Here is a 25,689-nt window from a genome sequence, read left to right as displayed (position 1 = left end):
CATCAACCTAAACTCATTCCATGATCACTGGAGGGAAAAAGAGAGTTTTCCAGTTGTGATCCATCTGTTTAAATTTAAGTATATAAAATGAGACACTGTAATTTCTATCCTCCTGGCCATTCTGCAGGAATCTGGTGTGGACTGCAATTTTTTCTGGAGGGACTGGTACCCACAGATTTAAAGCTGTGATAGAATCACGACTACAAAATCTAGTAAAATTGCATTCATGTTGTGTGTGGCATAAATACACAGTCTGGTGATCTAATGTGACTTGGGACTTATTTTTTTAACTAATAATTTAGCAAGGGAGAATTCTAGTGCTACTATCATGCTCAAGTCTTAGATCCAGCCCATACTTTTACCTACAACCCATCAGTTATGCAGGACAAAGTTTCAACATCTAACATAGAAACCATCATTTCCCTTATCACTCAGGTATCTTGTAAGGATTAATTATTTTTTCAATTATTAGAAGATACAAGTGCCATAGAAATGTTATTATAAATGATCTGTGTCAAGCCTGGAGTCATATTTAAAAGGGCAGTTAATTAATTTCTAGTAATTCCCAGATGAAACATAGATTTATATTTTAATAATCTCAAATACTGACTGGATAATAAGATTTAGTTCTTTTTCTTTTCCCTTCAAAATCAACTCTTTTTTTCCAAATACCATGTGTTTGGAGTTTGTTTCTGTAATTTTTCCTGCAAGTTTGCTGTTTGTCTTGCAAATATTTACTCCCTGTGCTTCAGTACATTGCAATCAGTAAATAGAAGATGATGGAGCTGATACAAATTTTGAAGTGCATTCCATTTTTATTTTTTCATTATACTTATCAAATGAGAGGGTAGAGAAATTTAAACTTACTTTATCTACCTCTGTGTGAATATGTCGGTGTAGATATTTCAGGACAGTGGAACAAGAATATTTTTCTTTTGTAATGGGGAAAAGACCTCAGCTGACTGCAAGCAGTTGTCCAGCAAATGTAAGGTTGCTTTTCAATGGGGTTGTAAAGCAATGGTGTGGACATTGATCCTGCAGATCTTTATTCACTTGCATTTCTTAGGATAAAAGTATTTTCTAGATTCATGTGTTAAAGTTATAAATACATTGAATTGGTGTTAATGTGCTCAACTTCTTGGCAGATAAGATTATCATGTTTCTATGAAAATCATCTTTAGATAATGAGATAGCTCAATATACCAGCATATGCCTACAGAAAATGTGTTTAAACATCATTCACTGAAACCCTGAGTAACAGACTTATTGGCATATGAGCAAAATGTTCTCAGGCAAGGGAAGCTGATACACCCTGGTAGATCTATCAGCACTGATCACCAGGCTGCACAATTTCTACCATCACTGAGGGTTGAGTGTCGCTCTTTGGCTCCTGCTGGTGGTGTCAGGGAGCTCCTGATTGCAGTGGCCTGGCAGAGGTAAAGATGCCCCAAGTCTATGTCCAGGCAGTGGCCAGGTAGAGCAACTACTGCCAGGAGGCAGCACAGGACACAAGGTACAGAACAGAGCTTCCCACCCAGGAGAATCATCAGAAATTGAGTTTGTTGAGAAGACAGGACAGACACAAGACCCGGTCAGACAGGTGTATTGGTCAGCCTGCTTCCATGCTACCATTCCAGACTATTCCTTTTTCCTAAACATCCCACAATATGCCTCTGACAGTGACAAGATGACACCCATAAGGAGTCCTGCATCTCTCAAGGAGTCCCACAGCCCTGCAGACATTAACCCCTTTTAGTCTGCAGGGTGATCCAGAGAGCTTTTCCCATCTGTCTAGTGGGTGGCACTGCTGGACATGATGGCTGATGGCTCACTGTGATGGCCCTGGATGGACCCAGGGCAGAGGCCCCTGGCCATCCATCAGGTCATTGGGATCATCCACACTTCATTTTTCTCCATGTGTTTTATCCTTTATGTGTGGACACAAGCCAGGTTATCAGGTATCCCAATGTGTAAAACTGACCTTCTTTGTTTATGATGAGCCTATCAGGAAAGACCCCCCAGAATCCTTCTACACCAAAGGAAATGTTGTTTTGACCCATAGGATGGAGATGTGTCAGAAGGAAAAGGAAAAAAACAGTAGTTAGTTATGAAAACTAAAGACAGTAAGTTACATCAACTGACAATAAAAATTATCCATGTAGAAGAGTCTGTTGTAGTTGAAGGGTAGGCAATTGGATATGATAATTCCAAAGGAGATCAAGAATTGCTGGGAACAGCTGAGACTTAAAAGTGATTTTATTAAAGAGTAACTTATACATGAAAGAAGCCAGCATATTGTCTTTTTTCTTTTTTTTTTTATTTTTTTACCTTTTTAAATATTTTTTTCCTTTTTTTGAGGGTTTTTTGTTTAAAAGTCGAAGCCAAATCTCTGGAATCAGCTGAAATTACATCAGTAGAGGTTACTGAATGCTGTAGAGTCAGAGCTGGACTGTCCTGTTGCACTGCAGTTTCACAAAAAGGATTGGGAAATAAAGTCACAAACAGTTTCAATCAAAGCAGACACTGAAGGCTCCTTTTGCTTTGACACTCCAAACTATGGGATGTTAATTAACAATCTCTGCCACCTTCTCTGATGTAGTTCTTAAATGGTTCAAAGCTACTGTATTTTTCAGAAAGAAAATAGAAGATAGTTACAGAAAATTATTAATTGAATAGTAGGTCAGGTGAGATGACTGTAATGCTGCCTGTTGCCTTAAACCTTTGAATTTGTGGAAAGGTCATGGCCTGATGCTGTCCCATCACTGCAGGAAGCACTGGTTTGGCCTCTTCTCCAGTTTCTGGATTCTGAATTAGTTTTCCAAATTCTTGGGGTTTGTGCATGCTATAATATCATTATAGTTAGTGAAAAGGTCATTAGCAGCTGGTAGAAAAGGCCTTTGCTTCATTATTACTCAGACAATTGAAAACTTTCATTGGCTGTAGTTGTTGTTTTCAGCTTACACTGAATTTGGTGCAGAGTATGTAAGGTCATGTCTGCAGCACACAGAGCTTGTCAAGGGAGTTCCCCCTTTCAGCCTGAACCTGGCTGGAAGCCTGCAGAGATCTCCTGACAGGACAGCACTGTGTGGGCACAGCAGCTCCCCAGCTGAAAGAATTAAGGCTTTGTTGTCATAGGACATGCTACTTTAGCTGTGATGCTCTGGGGACAGAGCTGTGCTGCTTGCTCAGCCCCATCCCAGGGACTTTCATGCTGCCATCCACTCCATGACACCAGTTTGGCCCTCAGGTTTCATTGTTGGGTGGATTTCTATAAATTTAAAGGTAAATCAAGCAGTACAAATTCACAGTCTACCCTTTGATTCAGCAGTCAGGCAGTGCCACTCGTGCTGGTGTTTATTTTGTGTTCATTTTGGAGATTCACATGAGTACAGGTATCTCCCATGTAGTGAGTTTGCATGAGGCAAGTCTGTGTGAGTCACAGAGCATCTAGACTGTGTCTGGTAAAAAAAGCTAAACTTTTTTCACTCCACACAGTGAGTTAAGGTATGAGGTAATTGCAATGCTGGTAGTCTTTGAAAAATGTTATTTTCTCTCACCATGTGTAAAGATGGGCCTTCCAGTGTTTGTTGTGATTTTATCTTCTAATTTCAGAGACTATAATGTCAATATCTCAAATAGGCACAGTAAATTAAGAGTTGTAGGTGGAATCATGCTGTAACCAAATTTAGGGGGTAGCAAACATGGGTTAATATCTGAAAATGCACCAAACAGAAAAACATAAATGAAATGAGGGCAGAAGATTTCATCTTTATGCATTTCTAAGGAATTTTTGTTAGCTCTGTATGCCTTCAAGATTTAGCAAATGTATGTGCAAGAATGGAAGTATTTTGTCATAAATTTGATTCCATTCTTTCTGCACTAGGGCAAAACATTCAAGTCAATCTACCCTTTAGTGAATAAATTGAACAGCATTGTGTTTTATGTATCTAATCCTGCACCCCTCTTTTAATTTGTATTTTTTAAAATAAAACATGTACTCCGTAGACTTTTGCATAGTGTGTCTGCAGAGTGTAATTTAATGTGCACTTCTGTGAACTTTCATGCAGAAAAAAATACCTAAACCCTATAAGACATTGCCCTAATAATTCCATCTTCAGAAAGTTTAGTGTGTGTGGATTTTTTGTAATGTGTGAATTATTGAGATGGCTTATTTGAAAGGTGGTGAAGGAAAGGGAAATCCTGTGCAGATAGCGAAATAAGTTTTTTTTTAAACTGAGGGTTTTAGCAATTCAGAGTACTTTTCAAAGGCTTTCTATCAGTGACATGAGACAATTGAACAGGATTTTACCTACTAAAAGATAAAATGTTCCTGATAGTAACAGGGGCTTGTATTTCAACCCTGCCCAATACAAAACCATCTATATGGTAACTAGTGCATTCTTTGTTTTTGCATATTTCGCTCAATGTTTGTTTGGGGTGAGTTTTTCTTTGTTCTATTACTCTCAGAACATCATATAAGTGCTGTGTAATCAATCCAGAAATGTATTTTCTTTCAAAAATTTCCAGCTCCATGTTTCCCTCTGCTTCTCCATAATGTTGGAAGATTCTCCAAAGGCACCAATATGGGAATTCACATTCTTTTCACTAACCATGGACTATGCCATTTAGCTTTGACATTAATCAAACTACCAATGTCCACATTCAGGAGTGGGTTTTGCAAAACCCACTTCAAATAAGATAATCACAGTGCTCTGCAATTGTTATTAATAACTTGAGATATAAATTGTGTCTGGATTCTAAATTGCATATTACTGATATTTTTGTCCTGTATTTTTCTGTAAAAATTAGATATTGTTTTCCCATGCCACTTAGGCAAACCCATAGTTTAAGATTTTATTTATCTGTGCTGCAATTTTACTTGGATTTCATCTTACATATGTCATGTGGCACATGAACTTCTGGTACTTCTTTGAGATGGGGGTAGCAAGGAAGGGGATTTTTTCTCCTGCAAGTGGAGGATTGCCACACAACTGTGAGACCCCTTTAATTAAAGTCAGAGTAAACTATATCCAAAGGGCTGCTATCTCAGTAAAGACAGCTGAACTGTCAGTGCTCTGCTTTAATTAGAACTTTTAACATTTCATCCCTTACTGCCCAAAGTGTGACCTGTCAAGCTGCTGAGAGGCTGCCCCTTCCTGATAGAGGTGCAGCTCTGAGCCCAGGACTGGCACACACTTATATCCAATTTGTGTATGATCACTTGGTGGGTTGGTGGTCTTTTCTTTGTTGATGTGTTCATTGTCTGCAAGAATAGAAAATCGCTGAGCTGTTAATTCTAAAGGGTATTTGGACTTGTTAAATAGCTCGTCAAAAGCCAGCCCACATCTCCTAACACTAATCTTTTACATGGTTTGAGAGTGCCCATCAGTTTCTTCCCCTCTAACACTTACTAGTAAAGCTTAAGAGGCAAAAGAGAGAGGTGGTTATGGGACATGGATCCAAATTTGGTTGCAGTTACCAAGTTGGATTGAGCAATTTCTTTCCATGGGTGAATGGGGAATGTCCTCTTTCCCCTGTTGTATTTCTCCCTTTCCCAGCTCCCTGTTCTTCCTTCCCTTGAGCCCAGGAGGTCCTCTGGAAGGCTGCAAGGCAGAGAGAACAGGAGTGGGCAAGGCAGATGGCAGCTTATGTGAATTCCCAGTGAACTGCTCGGGGTGTCCTGGGCTGCTCTGCGTCATCCTCTGCAGTTCCTCCTCGCTCTGGAGTATCATTAGAGAGTTAATTACCCCAGGCAAAGACCTGTTCAAATAGGGAGATAAATGCCTCTGACTGTAAGTTTTTCACATTTAGGCTTTGCTATTAAGCATGTAAACAGCGTTCAACTTGCATTTGGACAACTGGCTCCCCCTTGGAGCTGATCAGAGCAATGCCTACCCTGCAGCTGGAGCACTGAACCAGAGCTGCACTGCTGCTGTTTGATACAGTTCCCAGGGGACACTGAAATATTTCATACACAAAGCTGCTTGATCTCTAGCTCTTTATTTTTTGACACTTCACTGCAGCCCGATTTCTTGGCTTTCACAAGGCACATTTCTATGTTAAAGATCAACTGCAGAAATCCAAAGCCTTGCATTGGTAGGTCACAAGCCAAAGTGTCCAAAGTGCCTTTTGTGTCTGTAATAAAATTGCCTATACCATAATTCTATTTAAATCATGATATGGAACCATGGAATGAATCTCTTCAATCATTTCTTAAGGGGAAGAAAACCCTATTGGAAAGGAATGGATATGAATATGTATTATAAAATTCACTGGCTGACATCAGAAGAAATAAAATTGATCAGATAGAGAACAAAATTATTGTCCAGAAATTAAGACCTAGATAAAATCTAAAAGTAATTCTTCATCTCTGGAGGAGTTTATCAATCTTACTTATTTTGTTTTTACAAATTACATTAGCAAATACATAAATAATGATTTTTCTGTCTAAATCCTTCTAATTGCTCTCCTCTGGACTGAATAATTTCTTCACTCCCTCTGTATTTTGCAGCTCCGTCTGTCCTAAATCATTGTGTCATCAGGGCACAGGGACACCAGTGATTCACTATAATTTATAGCAGTGAGAGCTGAAATAGTCCCTGTCCTAAGGCAGCCACATTGTGATGTAGTTTGTGTGACAGTTTAACCAAGAAAGCACAGCTGAGAAACAGGACCCATCCTGCAACACACACACAGTATGGGATGTGACTTCAGCAAGGTGCCCTGAGGGAATTAGAAACAAAGAATCTGATTGGAATGATTCTGGATATAAGTAAACCTCTCATTTCAAAATTGTATTTAGCAAGAACTGAAGGAAAATTATTTTTGAAATTATTTAGGAAGATGGAACTGGTTTGCTAAAAAAAATGAAAAGGCTTGCCTTCAGGTTGTGATCATAGCAAAAATGTCTCTAGGATTAAATCACAGTAAAAAGAATGTCCATCTGATGTGTCCATGAAAATAGAAACTGAAAATAGAAACCTGTACTGCAAGTTCACCTTTCAACTTTTTATTCCCCAGAACTTTTTCAGTAAAAATGTGGTTTCAGCTTGATTGACATGTTTTTAACTTTGTTGTTTAATTTGCTGTGATGTTTTTCCTGAAAATAATAATTTAATGAAAAAACAATTTAAACATTATTTTTGCTCTTTTTTTTTTTTTTTAATAGTGCTAGGTGATATATTTATTAGAGATTTAATTTAGTGGAAAAATATTTCATTTAAAATAAAACAAAGTATTTAGTGTATGCAAAAAACAACTTTAGTTACTTGGTGTTCCTTTAAAAGTGACATTTTTAATTTGACATGCTGGTTTTTGTTAAGTAATGTGAAAAATAGTTATTCTCACAGGTTTAGTAAAAACCAAAGGGAAAGTGGATTTATTAAGTATTTATTTATTAGATATATTTATTAAATATAAATATTTAGTATTTCCTTTGTCTGAACACAAATAGCGCACACAAAGTTAACAGTCAGTTGTGTTATTTTTTCTCTAGTCTCTCTTGCTTTTTAGTAATTTGATAAACTGGATTTGTGCCTCTTTGAAGCACACTTAACAGTTTGGGATTTGCATGTGCAGAGAAATGCAGGAACATTTGCATTGAAGGTTCCAATCATTGTTTTCCTGGTTGGTAAAGCACTAAGATTTCTGCCTGGCACAACAATAATTACAGAGCAATTCTGACCCCTTTGCTTTTGTCCACCTTCTGCTCTCTCCAGAGCTACATCTACAACGACCCCACAAGGTTCTACACGAGGCAGAGCCCCAAAGAACCATCAGCTCCTTTGGCCCGTGCATCCAAATCCCAGCAGGAATTCCCGGAGAGCCCCCGCGGGACCCTGAGCCAGCCGGAGTCGGGACTGGGAATGGGAATGGCCCAGAAGAGCCGGATGGCCGCGCTGCACTCCTACATCACCCACAACCTGTCTGCGCAGAGCAGTGAGAAAAGCCCTCTCAGCAGGACTAAAGGCTCTCAGCTTTATGCTGAGAGGTTGTACTCTACACAAGTCAGTCCTTTTGGTGCAACTTTTGACAAAGGAAAAGCGGAAGATTTCAAAATGAGGAAGCTGTTCCAGCCCAGACCTGTGCCTGGGGTGCTGAGGCCAACCCCTGAGATGCTGAGTCACAAATCTGCTTCCCAGGATGAGCCAAAGGACCCTCTGAGAATTGTGGATGGTAAAGTTGATATTTACTCATTTTGCTTACCTGAAGTTTCCCTCATGTTTGCTGAACATTTTTGAGAAAAAAAAAAAGATATATCTCCTAGTATTGGCATATTTATATCTGCCATAACGCAGTAATAATGTTCACCATTCCAGCTACTCTTTCCCTGCAAACAACTACCCACATTCTTCAGCCCACCTTCCATATGTGTACAGAAATATATGGCACTTAGTAAGACATAGCATTTATGTAATTTATTATATTTTCATAGCATTTTACAAACAACGCATAATTATGGGTATATCTTTGCTATCAAATCTGTTTTATGCAGTCATCCCACATTATATATATAGACAATACAGAAATGCCTGGTTTTGTTCCATATCTCTTTATTTAACTAGAAATTCAAGGACCATGGGTAAAATTCAAAGTTAAGCACAGAAATTAACATTGAGATGAATTCTGGTGCAGAACACAGAGAAGAGAAGAGAGGCTGTTAGTTCCATGATAGGTGGACAAGAAAGTGGGGTTGCACCTAGTTTTGTCTGGATATTCTGTAATAAAGAACCCATTTCCTGGATTTTCATCTTTCTTTTGATAATGCTGTTTAGCAATGATTGGATCACATGAATGAAAATGGAGGGTAACATCCCCATGCTGTGATACACTTAAAGCACTGCTTTGTAACATGGGTCTGGGGATCACGTAGACTTTATAACTCTGATTGGTTTTGGTGTTTCTTTAAACTAATCTTACTACTGATGTTACTCCAGTGGTTCAGAATGCCTGAAAAATGAAAGAGGTGATCTTCAGCCATTGTCAAGCACTTGTATCTGTTAAACTGCAGTCACCATTATCCCAATGGATTTTGGTGATATGTAAGAGGGTTCCTTTGAATCTCTCTTTATCATCCATAAAGTGTAGTGTTCTTTGATTTGTTTTGTTGGTTTTGGTTTTTTTGTTTTTTTTTTTTTTAATATTCTCCAAAACCAGAACACACACAAACACAGAGAAATGTCAGAGTTTTAGCAGAGGAAAGATAATGCTTGCAGTCTGAAGGATGCTCAGAAGTGAAAGCATTCTTGGTATGGTGCCCAGAGATAATAGGTTTCAAGGAATGAACTATAATGTAAAATCAAATCCAGGTGGCACTGTAAGTCTCTTGCACAGGTTAGACAATTTTGTTGCTAGACTCAAAACAAACTAGGCACATGCTGGTTTCATTATCCTCCAGCTGTTCCACTTCACCTTTCCTGGTAGGAGCCAACTGGGAAAAAAATGCTTAACACTTAGGGGGAATAACATGTTTCACAATTCATTGGGTTGTACTACTTTGACTTCTCATACATAATATGCCCTGTAGGAACTTCTGCCATTGCATCTGCTTTTAAATATTGCATAGACAAGACATTATGAATTGTTGGAGTAGGAAATAATGTGGTTTCCTTTTTATTTTTACCCTTAATAATCTCACAAGAAATGGTGAGGACAGAATCCCAAAATATTCATTGATTAAAATGCTGTCCATTGAAATGAAAGTGGTTTAGATTCAGATTTCCCAGGCTGACCACACTACCTCTTTCTGCTTTTTACCTTTCTCCAATCTCTCTTGTGCTTATGGATTATGAGTTATAGGCGTGTGGGTTGTTTTTTCTTTCTTGCACTCTGTGAACTTCAGAACTGTAAAAAAATGGAAGACATGGGGTGCTCAGTTCTCTGATCCATCTGAGAGAGGATTAGACAAAGGCACTGGACTGGGAGAACAATCCAGAAGGTACTGAGCAGATTAGTACTGAGAATTGCTGCAAAACAGTGGCAGGTAAATTTGCTAACAAGGCACCCTGAGGGAGAAATACAAAAGAAGGAAATATGGAGTAATTTTTCTATCAGATTTGGAAGCTTTTACCTCTAGGAGTAGCATGATGTGCGTGGGTACAGCCTTTGTAGTCACTGTGCAACACTGGAATTGTTAATCTCTCCTCTGCACCAACCATATTTAGAATTTGGCTCATTTTGATGTGGTTTGTTCAAGTCTACTGATTTTTTTGTGTGTTAAATATTACAGAATACATCTCTCTGTTCCTTTGAAAAGGTCACAGAATTAGAAATTCAGATGTCTTATAAAAAATAGCAAACTTCCATGTTTATGGGACAAAAGAGTTTTATATACATCCTCTCTCTGGCAAAGGTGGGATCACCATTCCATATGGTGCTCAGCTGCTGAGGCAGCTGACATGTGGTCAGTAGGGTGATGGGGCTGAAGAAGACAGACCATGCTGTGGAATTTCTAACAAAGTTACTGCTCCCATACCATGTGGTTGACAGGCAAGCTGACTTTGGCTCTTGTGCCAGCAGGGTATGAGGCATCATTTATATTCTGTTCAATAAAAAGCTGTTTTCCCTGGATAAGGTGTTATTGCTACATACTAAGGAATTCTACTGGTGCAGCTTATATTAAAAATTACATCTTCTAGGACATACATGCTTTTACTGCTGTTATAGGTCCAGGGTAACTATAAAGGGCAGTTTACATTCATCAGTTGGAAAGCTGTAGCTAAGGGAAAAATCTGGTTTGCAGTACAAGCCCTGTGAAACATGACTGAGCATTGCTGAGTCTACTTAGAAGGGTGTCAGTGGGAGACTATAAAAGCTCTGCACAGGTAAATGCATGTTCAAGTACATATACTGCTTAAATGCTGTGCCATTGCAGTCTCCATCTGCTTTTTGGTCTTTCTCCAACAATATTTTCTGATTTTAATAAATTCATCATATTACCCAAAGGTGTTTGTGAACAGATGCAATGATATTTATCTGTTTATCAATGTTATCCAGTAATTTACAAATTATTGCAAACATGGACAAGTGCCATAACAAGAAGTGTAAATATCCATATTTGCCATGGACAAGGATTAATATCATATCAGTAACCACGTGAAGTTAGCAAGCCTCTTTATGCAGACCTGCATTTCACCAGGCTGTTACAGACACTTTGGTGACTATACCTCCCAGGACACTAAAAACATGACATTCCTCATACTTACTGCCTTTGATTATTGCCTTTGGTCCTTGACATTTTAACTAACATTGTAGTTCAGTAAAAGTAGATATAATTCCAAAGTTTTACTCATGCCAGTGCAGTATTTAGGACTCTGTCTGATGAACTGTGCCCAGGTGACAATGACCAGGGAAGGAATGCCAGTATTAGAGGAGCAAGAGGCTCCTCTATATAATTTTGAGGTTTTAATGAACCAGAAGAACTTGCAGTGAGTCCGTCAATATTATCTGGAATAGGGTGTGTGGCCATTCTTTTTTGTGTTACTCTTTACCCTGTTCCCCCATTCCCATTTGTTTAAGACTGCTTTTTTGTTGACAATAGATATTAAAGATGAGTCTGAAGGTGGACTGGAGAGATAAGACTGGGCTAAGAATATAGGTGAAGAGAAGAAGTTAGTTTGAAAAAAATGGAATGGAAATGACAAGGTTACATTGCCTGCATGTTGTTGAGTAGCTCAGCAGTTGGTCTAGACAGCTGGCTGTGAATCAAATGAAATAAATAAAAATCTAGTTGTGTTACATTAATATAACTCTTTTAATTATATATGTCCTGAAATATAATTCTCTTTTAAGATTTGTCTTCAAATGATGTTTTATTTGTAAAGTTTTAGTTTTGAGTTGGATCTGACATATATTCTGTCTTTTCATTGCTGACTTTATTAGCTCTGCTTCAATAATTTAGGCTTTTCTGTCAAGATATTGTCCGATAGTTTTACAAAAGATAAGATCAGAAATGATAGCTAAGCAGACACCAGGCTCCTGTGGTAATGCCACAGCACTGTTTTCTTCCTACTTAGTTTTATGCATTGCTGCTATGTGTAACACCCCATCCACCCCTCTGCCAGGTAGCTCTTGTTTTTCTTGAAAAAATGTCTTGAACTCAGGTTGATCAAGTGCATTGAAAACTTTTGTTTCAGTTTGGATTAATTTGCTCTTGTAAATTACCTTTCTAAACTAAAGCATTTGGTCACTGTGCTTTTACTATATTATTAAATTCATAACAGGGGATGGATACAATAAAATGAAAGGAAACTTTTCAAAGTTTTCTCTGAAGTGTTGCTAAGCTTCTGTCAAACTTTAGTATTAATTAATATCTTGGCCTAGAGAATTTGGCACAGATTGAGTTTGCATCTTTGATTCACATTTTTGAACACTTGCTTTCCTGTACAAAGCACTCTGCTATTCCAGTATGGTACCAAAGACTTTGTCAGCTGTCAGTTTGAAGTAACATCACAGATATAACCTGTCTTTTTTCATTGATAGTCACAATTAAGTGAACTTAAAACTCTTTTTAAGGGAAATTTCAAAAACTCACATTTTTCAAGATTAGCTTGTATTTTATATTACTGAATTTTATCATTAAATTAGTAGAATGTAATAACATCATGATGTTGGAAAGATGTTTCTTTTTTACCTGGAAAAGAAAGTACATCAAAGAACCACCTTCCTCATATGTTAACACCCTCTCAGACTCACAGTAAACCTGTTATTTGTTTAGGTCCTTTTGCTTTCTATGGACTAGTTATAGGAAAATGACATTATTTTGATTGGTGGATTTTTGGGGAAATTAGTCTTTGCCTTGAGATGGAATTGGGAAACTGATGGTAAGATGCTGACGGTGAACTCTTCAGTTAAAACTGAAGGGTCCAAAAATGATGGCTGTGTCCAAGGTCTTGGTCTCTCATTCCCAATGAAAAATAGTCCTTGATGCTTGTGTCCCTGCAAAAATCACAGATGTTCCACTGCCTCTCCCCTGAAGCAGAAGTCTGTTAACTACTTTTACTTCTTTCCTACTCTCTGTGTACTTCTTCCTCTGCTGTGAGGAAAAAGAAGAATCCTTATTTTTAGCCCTTATGTCATTTACCCTCTTTTCCTGCTTTTAAATTCACTTTTACGTGAGCCTGAAAGTTGACAGCATGGTCCCAAAGTCTTGCTTACAGATGATGAACCTGTGCAACCACTGTGCTTAATATGGAGAGTGTTACTATTGAGAAGAAAGGTTGGATGGCACCTTCAAACCTCTTATATATAAATTCATACATTCAACAGAGATTTGAAAGCAACCCTTATTTTCCTCTTCCTACACAATACTATGTGAAAGAGTTTTTTTGCTTGCATGCATATGCATAAATATGTTAAATTTCTTATTAACATGAATGAGCAGAACAGAGGCATGATTGGAAATGGATTTCATGTGCTATAGTAAGCGCACTACATTTTCCATCTCATACTCCAAGGGACACTGGGCTGAGTTTTGCAGAGTTCTGCAGACTGATAGTGAAGTAGAGATACAACACATGCAGTCAGAAAAGTGCCTTCCCTGGGGAGATGTTATGCTCCATCTTCTGAGTCACCTTTAATATCCATTGCCCTTGAATTTCCTTATCTTCAAAACTTTTATCACATCAAAGGTGTTTTGCTGTTTTGTTTTGTTGTTTTTTTCTCAATGTGACTGGTAAAACATTTATAGCTGGCAAACCAAAACAAGTTCCATACCTATAATTTATATCTCTATGTAGACACAGATATCTCTAAATCATCTATATCATCTACATCATCTATATCTGTAAATATGTATTTGAAAAATTAGATATATATTCCAGGAGAAATTAATACCATTTAGAAATTTTGTCGTTTACATAACCATTTATATAATGGACATATATTTATATCCACTTCTAATTGACAAGGAACTTTTTGATTGAAAGACAAAATATCTGGCTCTCATTTTTCCCCAGAACTCCATATAGCTACTTATCTTGGGAAAGCAAGTCACCAAAGAAAACTGATCTCTAGGAAACAGTAATGTTGTTTGTACTGTTTTGCAGCTAAAAAAAAGTTGGGCTACTTTAACATTTCAGTATTTTAAGTCAATTGAGACTAGAAAAGAATATTCTTCTTGTAAAGAAAAAGTGATAATTTCATGCCCTCTCTCTAGGAGAACTTGCTGGGTTATGATAGCATACATCCCCCTGTCCTGGCACAGATTCCCCTCATCACAAACTTTAACATCCATTAAGAATACTGTGTTTTCTGTGAGGAGTGCAGCATGAATGAGAGTGCCTTCCTTTAAAAAGCAGATACTCTCCATGAAGGGAAAGCTATCTTTTAGGAAAAATGAAAGGTATAAGCACATGTGTTTCATGTACGCAGCTAAATCATGTGCTTGTGTTGTTTTGTGATGCAGAGACACTGATTAAAAATGTATTGAAGGACCTAGAGAAACATCAAGTGAATGTGGAGAATCTCAGCTCAACAGAACTGGATGAAATCGCTGATACTATCGCCACTGCAATTCAAAGTGTTGACATTCAGGAAGAAACAGAAAAAAATGCTGGAAAAACTAAGGAAGACAAAACAGGAGCACAAGTGAAGAAAGGAGATGCTCAAGGAAGGGCAGAGCTTCAGGCTGGATTAATGGAAAACAGTGTTAATATCCCAGGTATTTATTTTAGATGTTAAGTACAGCAAAAAGACAGCTACCCTAATTTTCCTCTATTGCTTCACCTTAGTGCTAGACTTCTAAAAATCTGTTTTAAAGAAGATGGAAAGGAAAGTTTCAGTATTTCCCAAAAGGCTATGGAGTTTTAGATTGTGGTTTTCTTTTCACAGCACATTCTTCATTTACCAAAAAAAAAAAAAAAATCTATTTCTGAACACTTTGTCTTCAAGCTTCACAAACAAGATAAACCTACACACCCAATTATATTGAAATAAGAATTGCTTTATGCTGTGTGGTCTAATTTCCTATTTGTGAAAATTAGATGTTTAAACAAAATGATCACAGAAATTATTATATTACAAGATGTATTTCAAAATATGCAGAGAAAAAGGTATGTTTTACAGATAATCATTTTTTAACATGCTGCAGTTACTTGCAGAAGAAAATCTGTGGCAAGTACAGGTACAAACCCACTTGTTCTCTTTCCTCCTTAAGGAATTGAAGAGTTATTATGGTTATTTATTTCTGACTGCACACATATTTTCCTGGTGATGCAGATTCAGGAGCCGCAGTAATTGCCATTAATGAGTGGATACCACAGTGGAACATAAGTTACTGCTCATTCATTTTCTATTTTAGGAATGTTATAATATCTAGCACACCAGAAATGTATATATTGTAAGTCATAAAAAATTATTTTAACTGTCTGTTTTCATGGTGATGTACTGAAATCCTTACTGGTTAGGGATATTCTGGTTATTCTGATTGCCAGATTTTGTTGTTCATTAAAAGGAGCAAACTTGGAGGATTTATCTTGAATCATGCTGAGAAAAATGAATGACATTCAGTTTATAAAGCAAAAAGCCAGTGTTATTTGACTGAGGTTAAGGGCATGACCGAATATCATCACTGTAGTTAAACTGTAACATGATTTTGGTGAATGATATCTATTGAAATATGTAATTTTCTTCCCCCAAAATACATATGAGGGAAATATATGTTTCCTTTTCCTTTATTATAAGTGTCCATTCAGCAAGTTAGAGCCATTTGATTCTTTTTTTTTTCCTCAGATATTGGTAAACTGATATGATGATTTGACACTTAATTAGCAAAATAACACTATTACATTGGCTCTTGAAGTACTCTGTCTATTGATCTTGCATTAATTTGTTATCAAAGTGGGGTTAGAATAACAATAACAAATTACACAGTGCTCCTTACTCTGCCCTTCCAGCTTTGATGTCTCAATGTTTAAATCACATAAAAAGGCCACCACTAAAAAGCAGCCTATGAGAAGTCTTTGTTTTGTATATGATGTTTGCCCTTCATAACTATATATTTGTGCTTTTCATATCCTACAGACAGTGGAGTGCATGAAGCCAGTGTGAGAACTGATAAAGAGGTAGAGTACCAGTATTTTACCAAAACAACTATTCCTTCTCAGAATATGAAGTTTCTGTGCAGTGAAAGACAAACTCGCTGAAATATAAGACTTGTTCTATGATTTGTGTGGTTATGGTTCAATACTACACATAGAGATGTTGTTGAGGCATTGAAATATTAAATGACCATTTATTTAAACCTTAACCAAAATGAGTTTTGATGTTCGAAAAGCAAAATCAAGTCCTTTACTCCCCTTTCTCTAATTTTTAAATAGACAGAATTCATAATAGATTCACAAAGTTCAGACAAATTCAGGCTTTTCCTCAAATCAGTAATTTTTGAGCACTGAGGTGTTCTTGAAAATTCTTTTCCCCATGTTCCTTGGCTCTACTTCTGGGGAACATCAGAGGGATTTCAAAAGCTCTAAGCATTACATCTCGTACCCTAGCTAGTAACATCAAAATTAGCATTTTAATCCAGATTACTTTTACAATATTCCTCCCAAGCTTTGAATCATATCCTATGGATGGCTGTCCAATATTTAGGCATTCTTGATGTATATTTATCTTCCTTTTTCTCAGTTTCATGGAGCAGAAAAAATGTCAAAGGAATATTTAAAAAACTGTATGAAACTTCTCCTCCTATGTACTCCACCAAAAGCTAATATTGCAAGACTCATAAACGGACAAATCCTCTTGTGTTCACAGTAAAATCTCTTCAGCCCTTCTACCAAGCAGGGAAAACATGCATGGACAGTGTGGCAGGAGCTTTAAACAACCACATGAAAATCTTCAAGGAATGAAGTGCTGTAGTCACAACAGACTTACAGAGGATCCCATGTATAAATTTCTTAGTGACAGTTTGAATAGGGAATGTTTGAATAGAATTTATTGTGACACAGAGCACAAAGTGCCCATTAGCCATCATTTCCTCCCAAATGCTTGGCTGCAAAGAAGTTATGAAATGAAACTAGCTAATGAATTTTTCCAGGCACCTGTTTTGACTTTGGCTCATTTGCTTATTGTTAATTTGTTAGACACATTTTGTTTTTCTGTGATCATATGTTTAGCTTATTGAATCACTCACACAGAATTTGTCACCATTTCTAGAAATGAAGAAGGGAAACAGAATTGGTGATATAATATCTATTGCTTTTCTGGTGTTATAACTTGTGAGACCCAAGAGTTGAGAGTTTCCAGGCCCAACCCTGCACATTTCTACTTTTTCTCCTCTTCATTAATTTATCTGATAACAAAGTCTCATTTTCGTCAACACTTAGACACATGAAAACTACTGGAAAAATATAGTGGCATAATTTAATGCTCTTTTATTATTACTGAATAAACAGCATGTTCTTAACATAGCCTATAGAAATTAAGTTTATAGAAATTAAGAAAATGACCATGCACCAGTTGTATGAGTAGACTCAACCATATCAATACGAGTTTGAAAAATTATATCCAGCTTTTGTGAATATAACCTTCCTGTATTTAGTTTTAAAAATAATATTATTCTTTTAATATAGGAGAACACTGCAAAACTGATTAGATTCTTGAATGAGAATGCATTAGCTGAAAGCATGCATAAAGACCTTACTCCTGAAGAACCTACAAAGACACAAACTAAGAAATCTGAAGAAACTGACCCTTCTTCCTCAGAAGAAACAAATGCTGGTGTGGAAAATGTAAAAAGTGAGACTTTCTCAAGGGAGCTGACAACTGCAAAGAACAGTGAATCTGACTCCAAAGACCTGAGCCAGACCAACTACTGGATTAAGAATGCTTTAATGCAGGAAGGAAACTCCTATGAAAAGCCTCAGAAAAACACAGGACAAGGCTTACAACTTGAAGTGAAATCTTCTGAGGATGAAGTCTATGGCTATATTGTGACAGTGAAAGAGTAAGTACAACACCCAATTTGAATGGCATTTTTAACTGGGGAAAAGATAAAGTCATTGCACCTAATGAAATATGAATGTACAAGAGGAAAATGCCACAGGCCTGATTTTTAATACATCTGAAACTGTTTGGAACCTGTTCAGTACTTTGATGAAAATACAAGCAAACAGTTCAGTTTTCTTACAGTTGCCTTTTCTTCCATGCAGAAGACATTAAATTTGTAGGTCTTTGCTTAGACCTCTCTCTATCTTCTCATGTTCTAGTGACCTTCCAATATGTCAGTAAGTGTGCTTATGGTTAGGATGCAAGCTTTAAATATTTGACTTGAAAGTAGTCTAAATATCAATGCCTGAGTCATTCTTTCAAAAAAATGACGCACAATAATAAAGCGCAGTGTTTTCTGTGCGGTTTCATTTTGATCTGAAAATAACACATATAGGAATCCAAACATCACATATGCAGCTAGTTTAGAAAGAAAGACCTAATGATTTCAGGTCATGCCACTAATGAATTTGACATTTAATATCATGCTTTCAAAAAGGCAACTTCAGCACCTAATGATACACAGTTCATTACAGGATTTGGGATTTTAGAACCATGTAGGCACTTTTACATCCTTTTCCCCTCCGTAGAACAATGTTATATTTGATTAGCGAACCTGACTACTGTTCTGTGAGAAATTGGGAATTTCTAGGATGGGCTTACAGTTCACTGTCCAACATCACAGAGAAACTGAGGCAGAAATTTCTTTAGCATGTATTGATTCTTTTGACTGTCTTAAACTTATTAATGGGATTGAAGGCAATAGGATTGTGGAAGATTCTTGTTTTTACTCTACTGTTTTGCATTGAAGTGCATGTGACTGCACATTAGAAACAGACCAGAAACTGGTGCAATGCCCTTTAACTGCACCTCTTGGTTCCTGCCTAGGAATGCTATGAGAAGCAGTAGAGGACAGTTTTTCCCCAGCTCAGCACTACTTCCTTACTTCCCCCAGCTCTTTTAACTCATATCAATCTGGAAGACTCCTTTATTCCAAAGAGTCTCTTGATGACACCATGTCCTTTGACTATCCAGACTTATTTGGCTCATAAATGTGGTAAAGTTTAGAACTGTCAGAGCACTATGAAATGGGAGACATTCTGAATTTCAGTGTTCACAGCCTGGAGATTCTTCTCTGTATAACACATGGTTTTGTTCCTAGCTACTCTCCCACTGATGGGTTTTCCCTGAATTATGTCTCTAATTATTCAATGAAACTTGCCGAAGAAAGTAATTTGTCCAAATTTTGTTGGTTCTAGAGGAGTCCATATACACAAATATATTTTACCTTCTTTACAATTTTTAATGGTTTTTAACTGCCTGGATGGCCAGACCCAGAGTGGTGGGAAATGGAGTTACACCCATGGTTGTAACTGGAGGTCACAAGTGTGTTCCACAGGGCTCAGTACTGAAGCCAGTTCTGTTTAATGTCTTTGTTGATGATCTGGATGAAGGGATCGAGTGTGTCCTCAGTCAGTTTTCAGGTGGAAACCAAGTTAGAGAGGGAGTGTTGATCTTCTGAAGGGCAGGAAGGCTCTGCAGAGAAAAAAGCCTTAACTTGCACCAGGGGATGTTCAAATTGCACGTTAGAAAAAAATTCGCAGAAAGGGTTGTCAAGCTTTGGAACAGGCTGCCCATGGAAATCAACATCCCTGCAGGAATTTCAAAGGCATGTACATGTGTCACCTAGGGACACAATTTAGTGGTGGACTTGGCAGTGCTGGGTTAACAGTTGGACTCAATGATCTTGGAAGTCTTTTCCAACTTAAATAATTGTGTGGTCCTATGGCTCCTTGCTATAGCTGGGGAGAGCCATTCCCCATTAGCTTATGAGGTTTTGCAAGTATGATCCAAGGCAGCATTAGCACTTCTGCAGTGAACTTCATGAAATGCTGAGAAGATGCCAGCATTTAATCATGCCACATACAAAAGATAAACATTTCCATCTAATACTTGAAGTAAAGATTTGTGATACTTTAAAGGCTTGTCAAAATGGCAGTCTGATTGTCAATGGCAAGAACAGTAGGTCCCTCCTGCTGTGTTTGTCAAGTGACCTTTCAGATGGTTGCAGCACTGCAATCCATACCAATCCAATGAATTGACACTTTCAGTGTAGAAAATTGTCCAGCAAATCCTCCACTGTGCTGCTTCAGTACTTTATTATCCTGAGAAACCAATCAAATTGGTGATTTACTTTGTTTACTCTCTTCTCTTTCAAAAAATTGCTGTTCTACCACTGGAATATTTGTGAAAGATTTTTTTTTCTTTCTCAGTGTAATTGCTTTGAAGTGTTTTATTAATTTTAACTCTAAAATTCTAAAGTAATCTTATTTTTTAAAAGTAATCTATGGGATTCATTTGTATTCTCTTTTGCCATAGTTATAAACTATAACTCTGTTATAGCTGGGATACATCAGTGTGAGCTCTCTAATCAGAGAAGTCTTGCCTTTGGATTCTATTTTCTGAAATTCTAGTTCTTCACATTTGGGAAACTACTTTTTTTTTTTTTTTTGTTTAAAAGCATGCCAATTCTCCCATTTGTTTGGCAGTATTTGCTCTAAAATGAGGGCCTAGATCCCACAATCAAAACATTTACACAGTGTTTAGTCTCCTGAGTGTCTCATGAGAAAACCCAAAGCCTCACATTCCAGAACATGTAGTTCTTACCACCTCCAGTAAATCTAAATGTAAGCTGCTGCATGCTCAGCAGTTTAAATAGCCAAGCTGGCATGCAATTTCTTAAATATGAGATTGAGTAGCTAGACTTAAATGATGAGAAAAATCCTAGTTTGAAAGTTCGTCTCTTTCCACTGCTTATCACAGTCTTTCAAGCTTCAAAATCAAGTCATGCTTGTCTGAAGCCATGCTTGGACACCTAATGCAGAGCAACCCATCCTGTTTTGTGATTTATCAGAAGCCTTGTGCTTGAAGTTTTTCATACAAATACTAGATCACAGACAGCTCATGGCAGCTCTCTCAGCTTGTGAGCCAGCTTCTGGCATTGTTGTATTTTGCATTTCCTGGATATTTCATGTTTTGTCATATGTTAGCTCTCAATTCCAGACTGTCTATGTAAAATTGTATAGGTTGTAAATCTGTTCACGACACATTAACTGAGCTGGATCCTGCATGCATGGCTCTGCATTTCATTGGAGGTAGCTGCTATTCTGCTCAGGTGCTGGGAAAAAATGGCTCTTGTGTTCGCAGTGTAAAATTGCTATGGAATATGATTAGTCTGACCCATTTAACGTGCTGAAGGGTTGGGTTAATTGCAAATGCTTGATATTATTTCTCCACCTTTACAGATGTGATAAATGATACTGTTTTGCATATAATGATTACTTTCCTCAGGATGGCATTTGGGTTAGGACCCTGAAGCTGAGTTGTGCAGAAGTCTTGGTTTATTCCTCAAGTTTTCTGTTTTCCTAGGCAGGTCATTAAAGAATTGTATTTTTATGATCTTCATTATTTTCCCCCCACCAGGCGGAAACATTTTAATTGCATTTAAAAATTACATTTAAAATAAATGGGAAAAATGAATCACAATATCTACAGCATTGAAACAGGGCTGATAGGTTTTATCATTCTCAGTTACTGGAAGATCTTGGTGTTTCTTAGGAGCTAAAGATTTATATTCCATGAGGCCTTGCAGCTCTTTTTAGAAAATAATGACAGAATGTTCCTGTCTTTTAGTACATATATTCAAAAAGAAACACTGATTTGACCTTCTCTGTATATCTCACAGTCCTTTTTGAAATCATTATTCTACTTACAAGTGCACTTTATCAAGGGAAAAGATTTGTGCATATTCTTCACTTAATTTCTACAACTACCTTTAAAAATGAAAAGAAAATATAAACACACATAAACCAGAAAACCTGTTGCTACTGAAGTCTGTTAAAATCACCAAAGGACAGCATTGCTAACATTAGAAAAGAAGTTAAGTGCAAAATTTTTATATCTGATTTTTTCTTCCCTTATATAACTCTTCCCTTGAATAAATAAGTTCCATAAATGTCCATAATTGATTCTAAAGCCAAAGGTTTTGCTTCTGTCAACATAGCTTGACCCCCTATCTGAATAATACACATGGAAAATCCTTTCCTGTGAAATTATCCAGTAGGCACAATTTGGTCTTTATGTCTCAGCACCAGAACTTGTTGAGAGACATAATTGTAGAATTTTCTGTTGCCAACTCTTCATGCATAATTATTCATGGTCCCTTGAGTTTTCTAGACATTAAATCTTTTTTCCATCTATAATTCTCCAGTTTTCTTGTGATTCTTAGAAAGTGACAGAGATCATATCCCACATATTACTGCTTCACTGCCTCAATTTTGAAATTATATATTCCCATAGGAAAATGATACTTCATGCTTCCTATTCATCCACAAGAAAATAACATAAAAGCTTGTGGCTTTGTGGCTTTGTCACAGAGAGCAATAAATACTGCCCTTTTTTTTTAATATGAGTGTTCAGCTTTGTATATTTTCATTATCTGTTATATGTACAGAGATAATATGATAACCTGTTCTTCAGCTGCCCTTATTTTTGTGATTTCAAAATCTGTTGGAATATATTATGACAGAACGTGATTCTCACCTGCTGATGTAGATCACTTGACAAGAGAAGAGTCCTTCCCAGTGTCCATCTTTCCCTCCTCGAGGGGCTTTGCTGTTACAGATGTTTTCCTCTCATTTCTTTTCATTCTTACCTCTAGAGGAACATAGACAGAAAATTGTCTAATTGCTGTAGCTGGTGACCAGCCAGTCCTCTGCACTAATGACAGTAATGGCAAGGATTCACTCTGGTCCTGATGCAATGGGCAATTCTGGGAGTGTGCCTGGAGTCCCCAGTAGCACCACAAGGATCCCTCAGACCTGCAATACTCCACCTAGCTGAACAGGAGTGGCTGCTGGTCCACTTTCCCACACCAGACATTCCCAGACACTCTCATTCCTCTTTCCATGCTTCTGTGCTGCTTTAGCTTTTGGGGACTTACATGCAAGGTCTTTGGAAGAGCAGCTGGTTCAATACTCCACAACCTCTGAGTGAGCAGGTTCAGGTCACTCTGCTGACTCCAGGCTATAGAACTGCTCATTAGATATGCCCAGACTAAGGATGGGGCTGGGGGCTGTGCTTTGTTTTTATAAACAGTGGGAGTCGTTACAACCCTGAGATGCTGAAATATCTCACAATAACATATGGTCAGTTCTTCTAGGATATCACAGTGCTTTTTGGGTGATTACCATTCAGGTCATCATGAAACAGTAATGAATTTTAAATTTTTGAAATGAGTGAGAACAGGAAAGCCAAAGATCAGGATTCCTGGGAATGCAGCATACTGAATCACACTGCAGTCTATTATCTGACAATACTTTTTCATCAGTGCTGTTCTGCCTAGTCCTGGGAAGCTCAGATGTAAAAATTGCATAATTTAATTTTCATGCCTTGTTTTTTGATTTTTTTTTTTTCACTTTCTTAGCTCACATTATGTGTACAAAATGTAAATGTTCAACCACTAAAAATCAGATTGAAGTAATTTCTTAAGTAGAAAATCAGTGAATAAATTCAAACAGTTGTTCTCTGGGCAACCCGTGCCAGTGTCCCAGTAAATAATCTCGTCGTAATATCTACCCTAAACCTATTCTCTTTTAGCCTGAAGCCATTCCCCCTTGTCCTGTCACTATACTTGCAGGTGAAGAGTCCCCACTGATTTCCCTGTAGCCCCTTTCAGATTCTGGAAGGCTGCTTTGAGGTCCCCACACAACCTTCCCTTCTCCAGGCTGAACAACCCCAACCTCCTCAGCCTGTCTTCATAGAGGAGGTGCTCTAGTCCCTTTATGAACTAGTATTTGCGTTTCTTCAACTCCTTTTTATGAACACTGTATTGTTGAATATTCTTTTTCATTTTGCATTATAAATTGGTCTGGGCTTTATGCTGCCTTGAAGAAAGATGGAAGATATGAAGGAAGGGAAAGAACAAAAAATCAAAAGTACATTAAAATGTGTATCATCATTTATCCTCAATCTCATTTACTAATTACTTGTATGAAGAAGTAATCTGATATGAAAGAACAGGTTTGCATTTTCAAGGCTTTTTTGCATCAGAGATTCAGGGTGCACGACAAGTGAACTCTGTAGCTGATTCTAGCATTCAGCTTCAAATGCATTAGGGAGTACTTTGGTGGAGTCCATTTCAGCCTCAGAAGGGAGGCAGCACAATCATGGCACAGATTATTGCCATTATTTCTGTGCTTCTCAGGCAACAAAGCATCTGTATGAATTTGTTACTATTAACACAGCTGGAGGTACTGAATGTTTGAAGTAATGCAAGCACAGGCTGGCACGGTGTCACACTTTGATTATAACTCCAGAGAGTTGGTCCTTCTCAACTTCTCTCTCACTCTCTTGTTTCCAGGATGCTGTTATCTCCTCTGACCTTCATAGCCCAACCACTGCCATTGATTTTTAGCAAGTGTCATTTGTGTTACAAATTGGTCTGGACTTGAATCTGTCTGTATTAAGAGGTTTAGATTCACACTTACTGATGGTGGAAAAAGAGGGAAAAAATCACGGAAAGTGGGAATTTGCTGAGCTGTCAAAACAGAAGTAAGCTTAAAAAGGTTTTATGGCTAATATAGCCTTTGAGGAAACAAGCATGAAAAAATGGAAGTGCAGCCCAATGCAATAAAATTGCAGTGTCCTTAAAATGGTTATGATAACAGTGCTGTGAATTCAGGCAGCTCTCAAACAATCCAGTGAATAGCTCTGTGCTTCAAAGTTATTTGGTTGCTCTCATGAATTCTAGAAAAACATGAACCATTTATAAAATGAATCATTATTTAACTTAATGTAAGACACAAGACTGTGGTCAAGCCAAAATAAATCCATGAAATGCATTGCTTCCCAAAGTCTTTACAGGAGATGTGTGCTTCAAGATGTATGAAGCTGCAAAAAACTCAAAACTCAGACAGACAAGGCAGGCTTTTCTAACACCATGGACTTAAGGCATCAGTGCCCAGGACTTTCATTATAGATTATCAGATGAATTACTCTCACAGGAACTTTCAGACAAGAGAAATAAATACTATTTCAGTGTCTAAATGGTTTTTTTTTAGACTTTGTAGGCTCAGAAAGAATTTATTGGCAACACTGTAAGTTTGGTATTAAAAATGTTCCCAGTAGTCCTTGCCATGGCACTTACCTCCTCTATGACCTGCAGTGAACCCCTCTAATCTCTCCATTTCTTCTCCATTGTATGGATAATATGCATTGTTCTTGTAATGACTGAGACTTCCTTTGTGTCTAGAAAAAGAGGAGTAGGAGTTGGAGAAGGCTGGATGTGATCGTTTATATTGGTGGTTGCCAGCCTGATGAGAATGGCAGAGACACGTCATTGTGTTGCCCTGTCTTTTCCAACAGGCTGTGTGCTACCCGAGGTGGCAGGAGCACTTGCTCCATCCTTGGGTCAGGAATAAATGACACCTTTCTCCATTTATTCCCTCCTCAGGCAAATGTGACATCCTTCATTTGGATTGTGAGGTGTGTGGCTCAGAAGTTGCCAGTAGCCAGGCTTGGTAAATGACTTCACATCAGAAAACAGTGGTGTTGGTGTACTAAAAAGTGCCATGAAGCCAATTCCCAGGAGACAGGAGTCAGTGGGAAAAGAGGAGTGAAAATCTCTAGTGGAACCTTGGTAAAGCT

The 25,689-nt window shown here is 37.6% G+C and overlaps 1 protein-coding gene across 1 annotated transcript in view; it reads left to right on the top strand.

The window, feature by feature from the left end:
* Nucleotides 1-25,689, top strand: part of PTPRN2 (protein tyrosine phosphatase receptor type N2) — a 625,844-nt gene that overhangs the window by 227,370 nt on the left and 372,785 nt on the right. The window contains exons 6-9 of the mRNA XM_033074413.2: nucleotides 7,719-8,175; nucleotides 14,405-14,659; nucleotides 16,021-16,061; nucleotides 17,568-17,941. Of these exons, the coding sequence (XP_032930304.1) occupies nucleotides 7,719-8,175; nucleotides 14,405-14,659; nucleotides 16,021-16,061; nucleotides 17,568-17,941 (1,127 nt within the window). The remainder of the gene's footprint in view (nucleotides 1-7,718; nucleotides 8,176-14,404; nucleotides 14,660-16,020; nucleotides 16,062-17,567; nucleotides 17,942-25,689) is intronic.

This window comes from Catharus ustulatus, chromosome 1, assembly GCF_009819885.2.
Source record: "Catharus ustulatus isolate bCatUst1 chromosome 1, bCatUst1.pri.v2, whole genome shotgun sequence".
Taxonomy (NCBI): Eukaryota; Metazoa; Chordata; class Aves; order Passeriformes; family Turdidae; genus Catharus; species Catharus ustulatus.
Note: the sequence above shows the minus strand (reverse complement) of the source record. Positions and strands in the feature narration are given on the sequence as shown.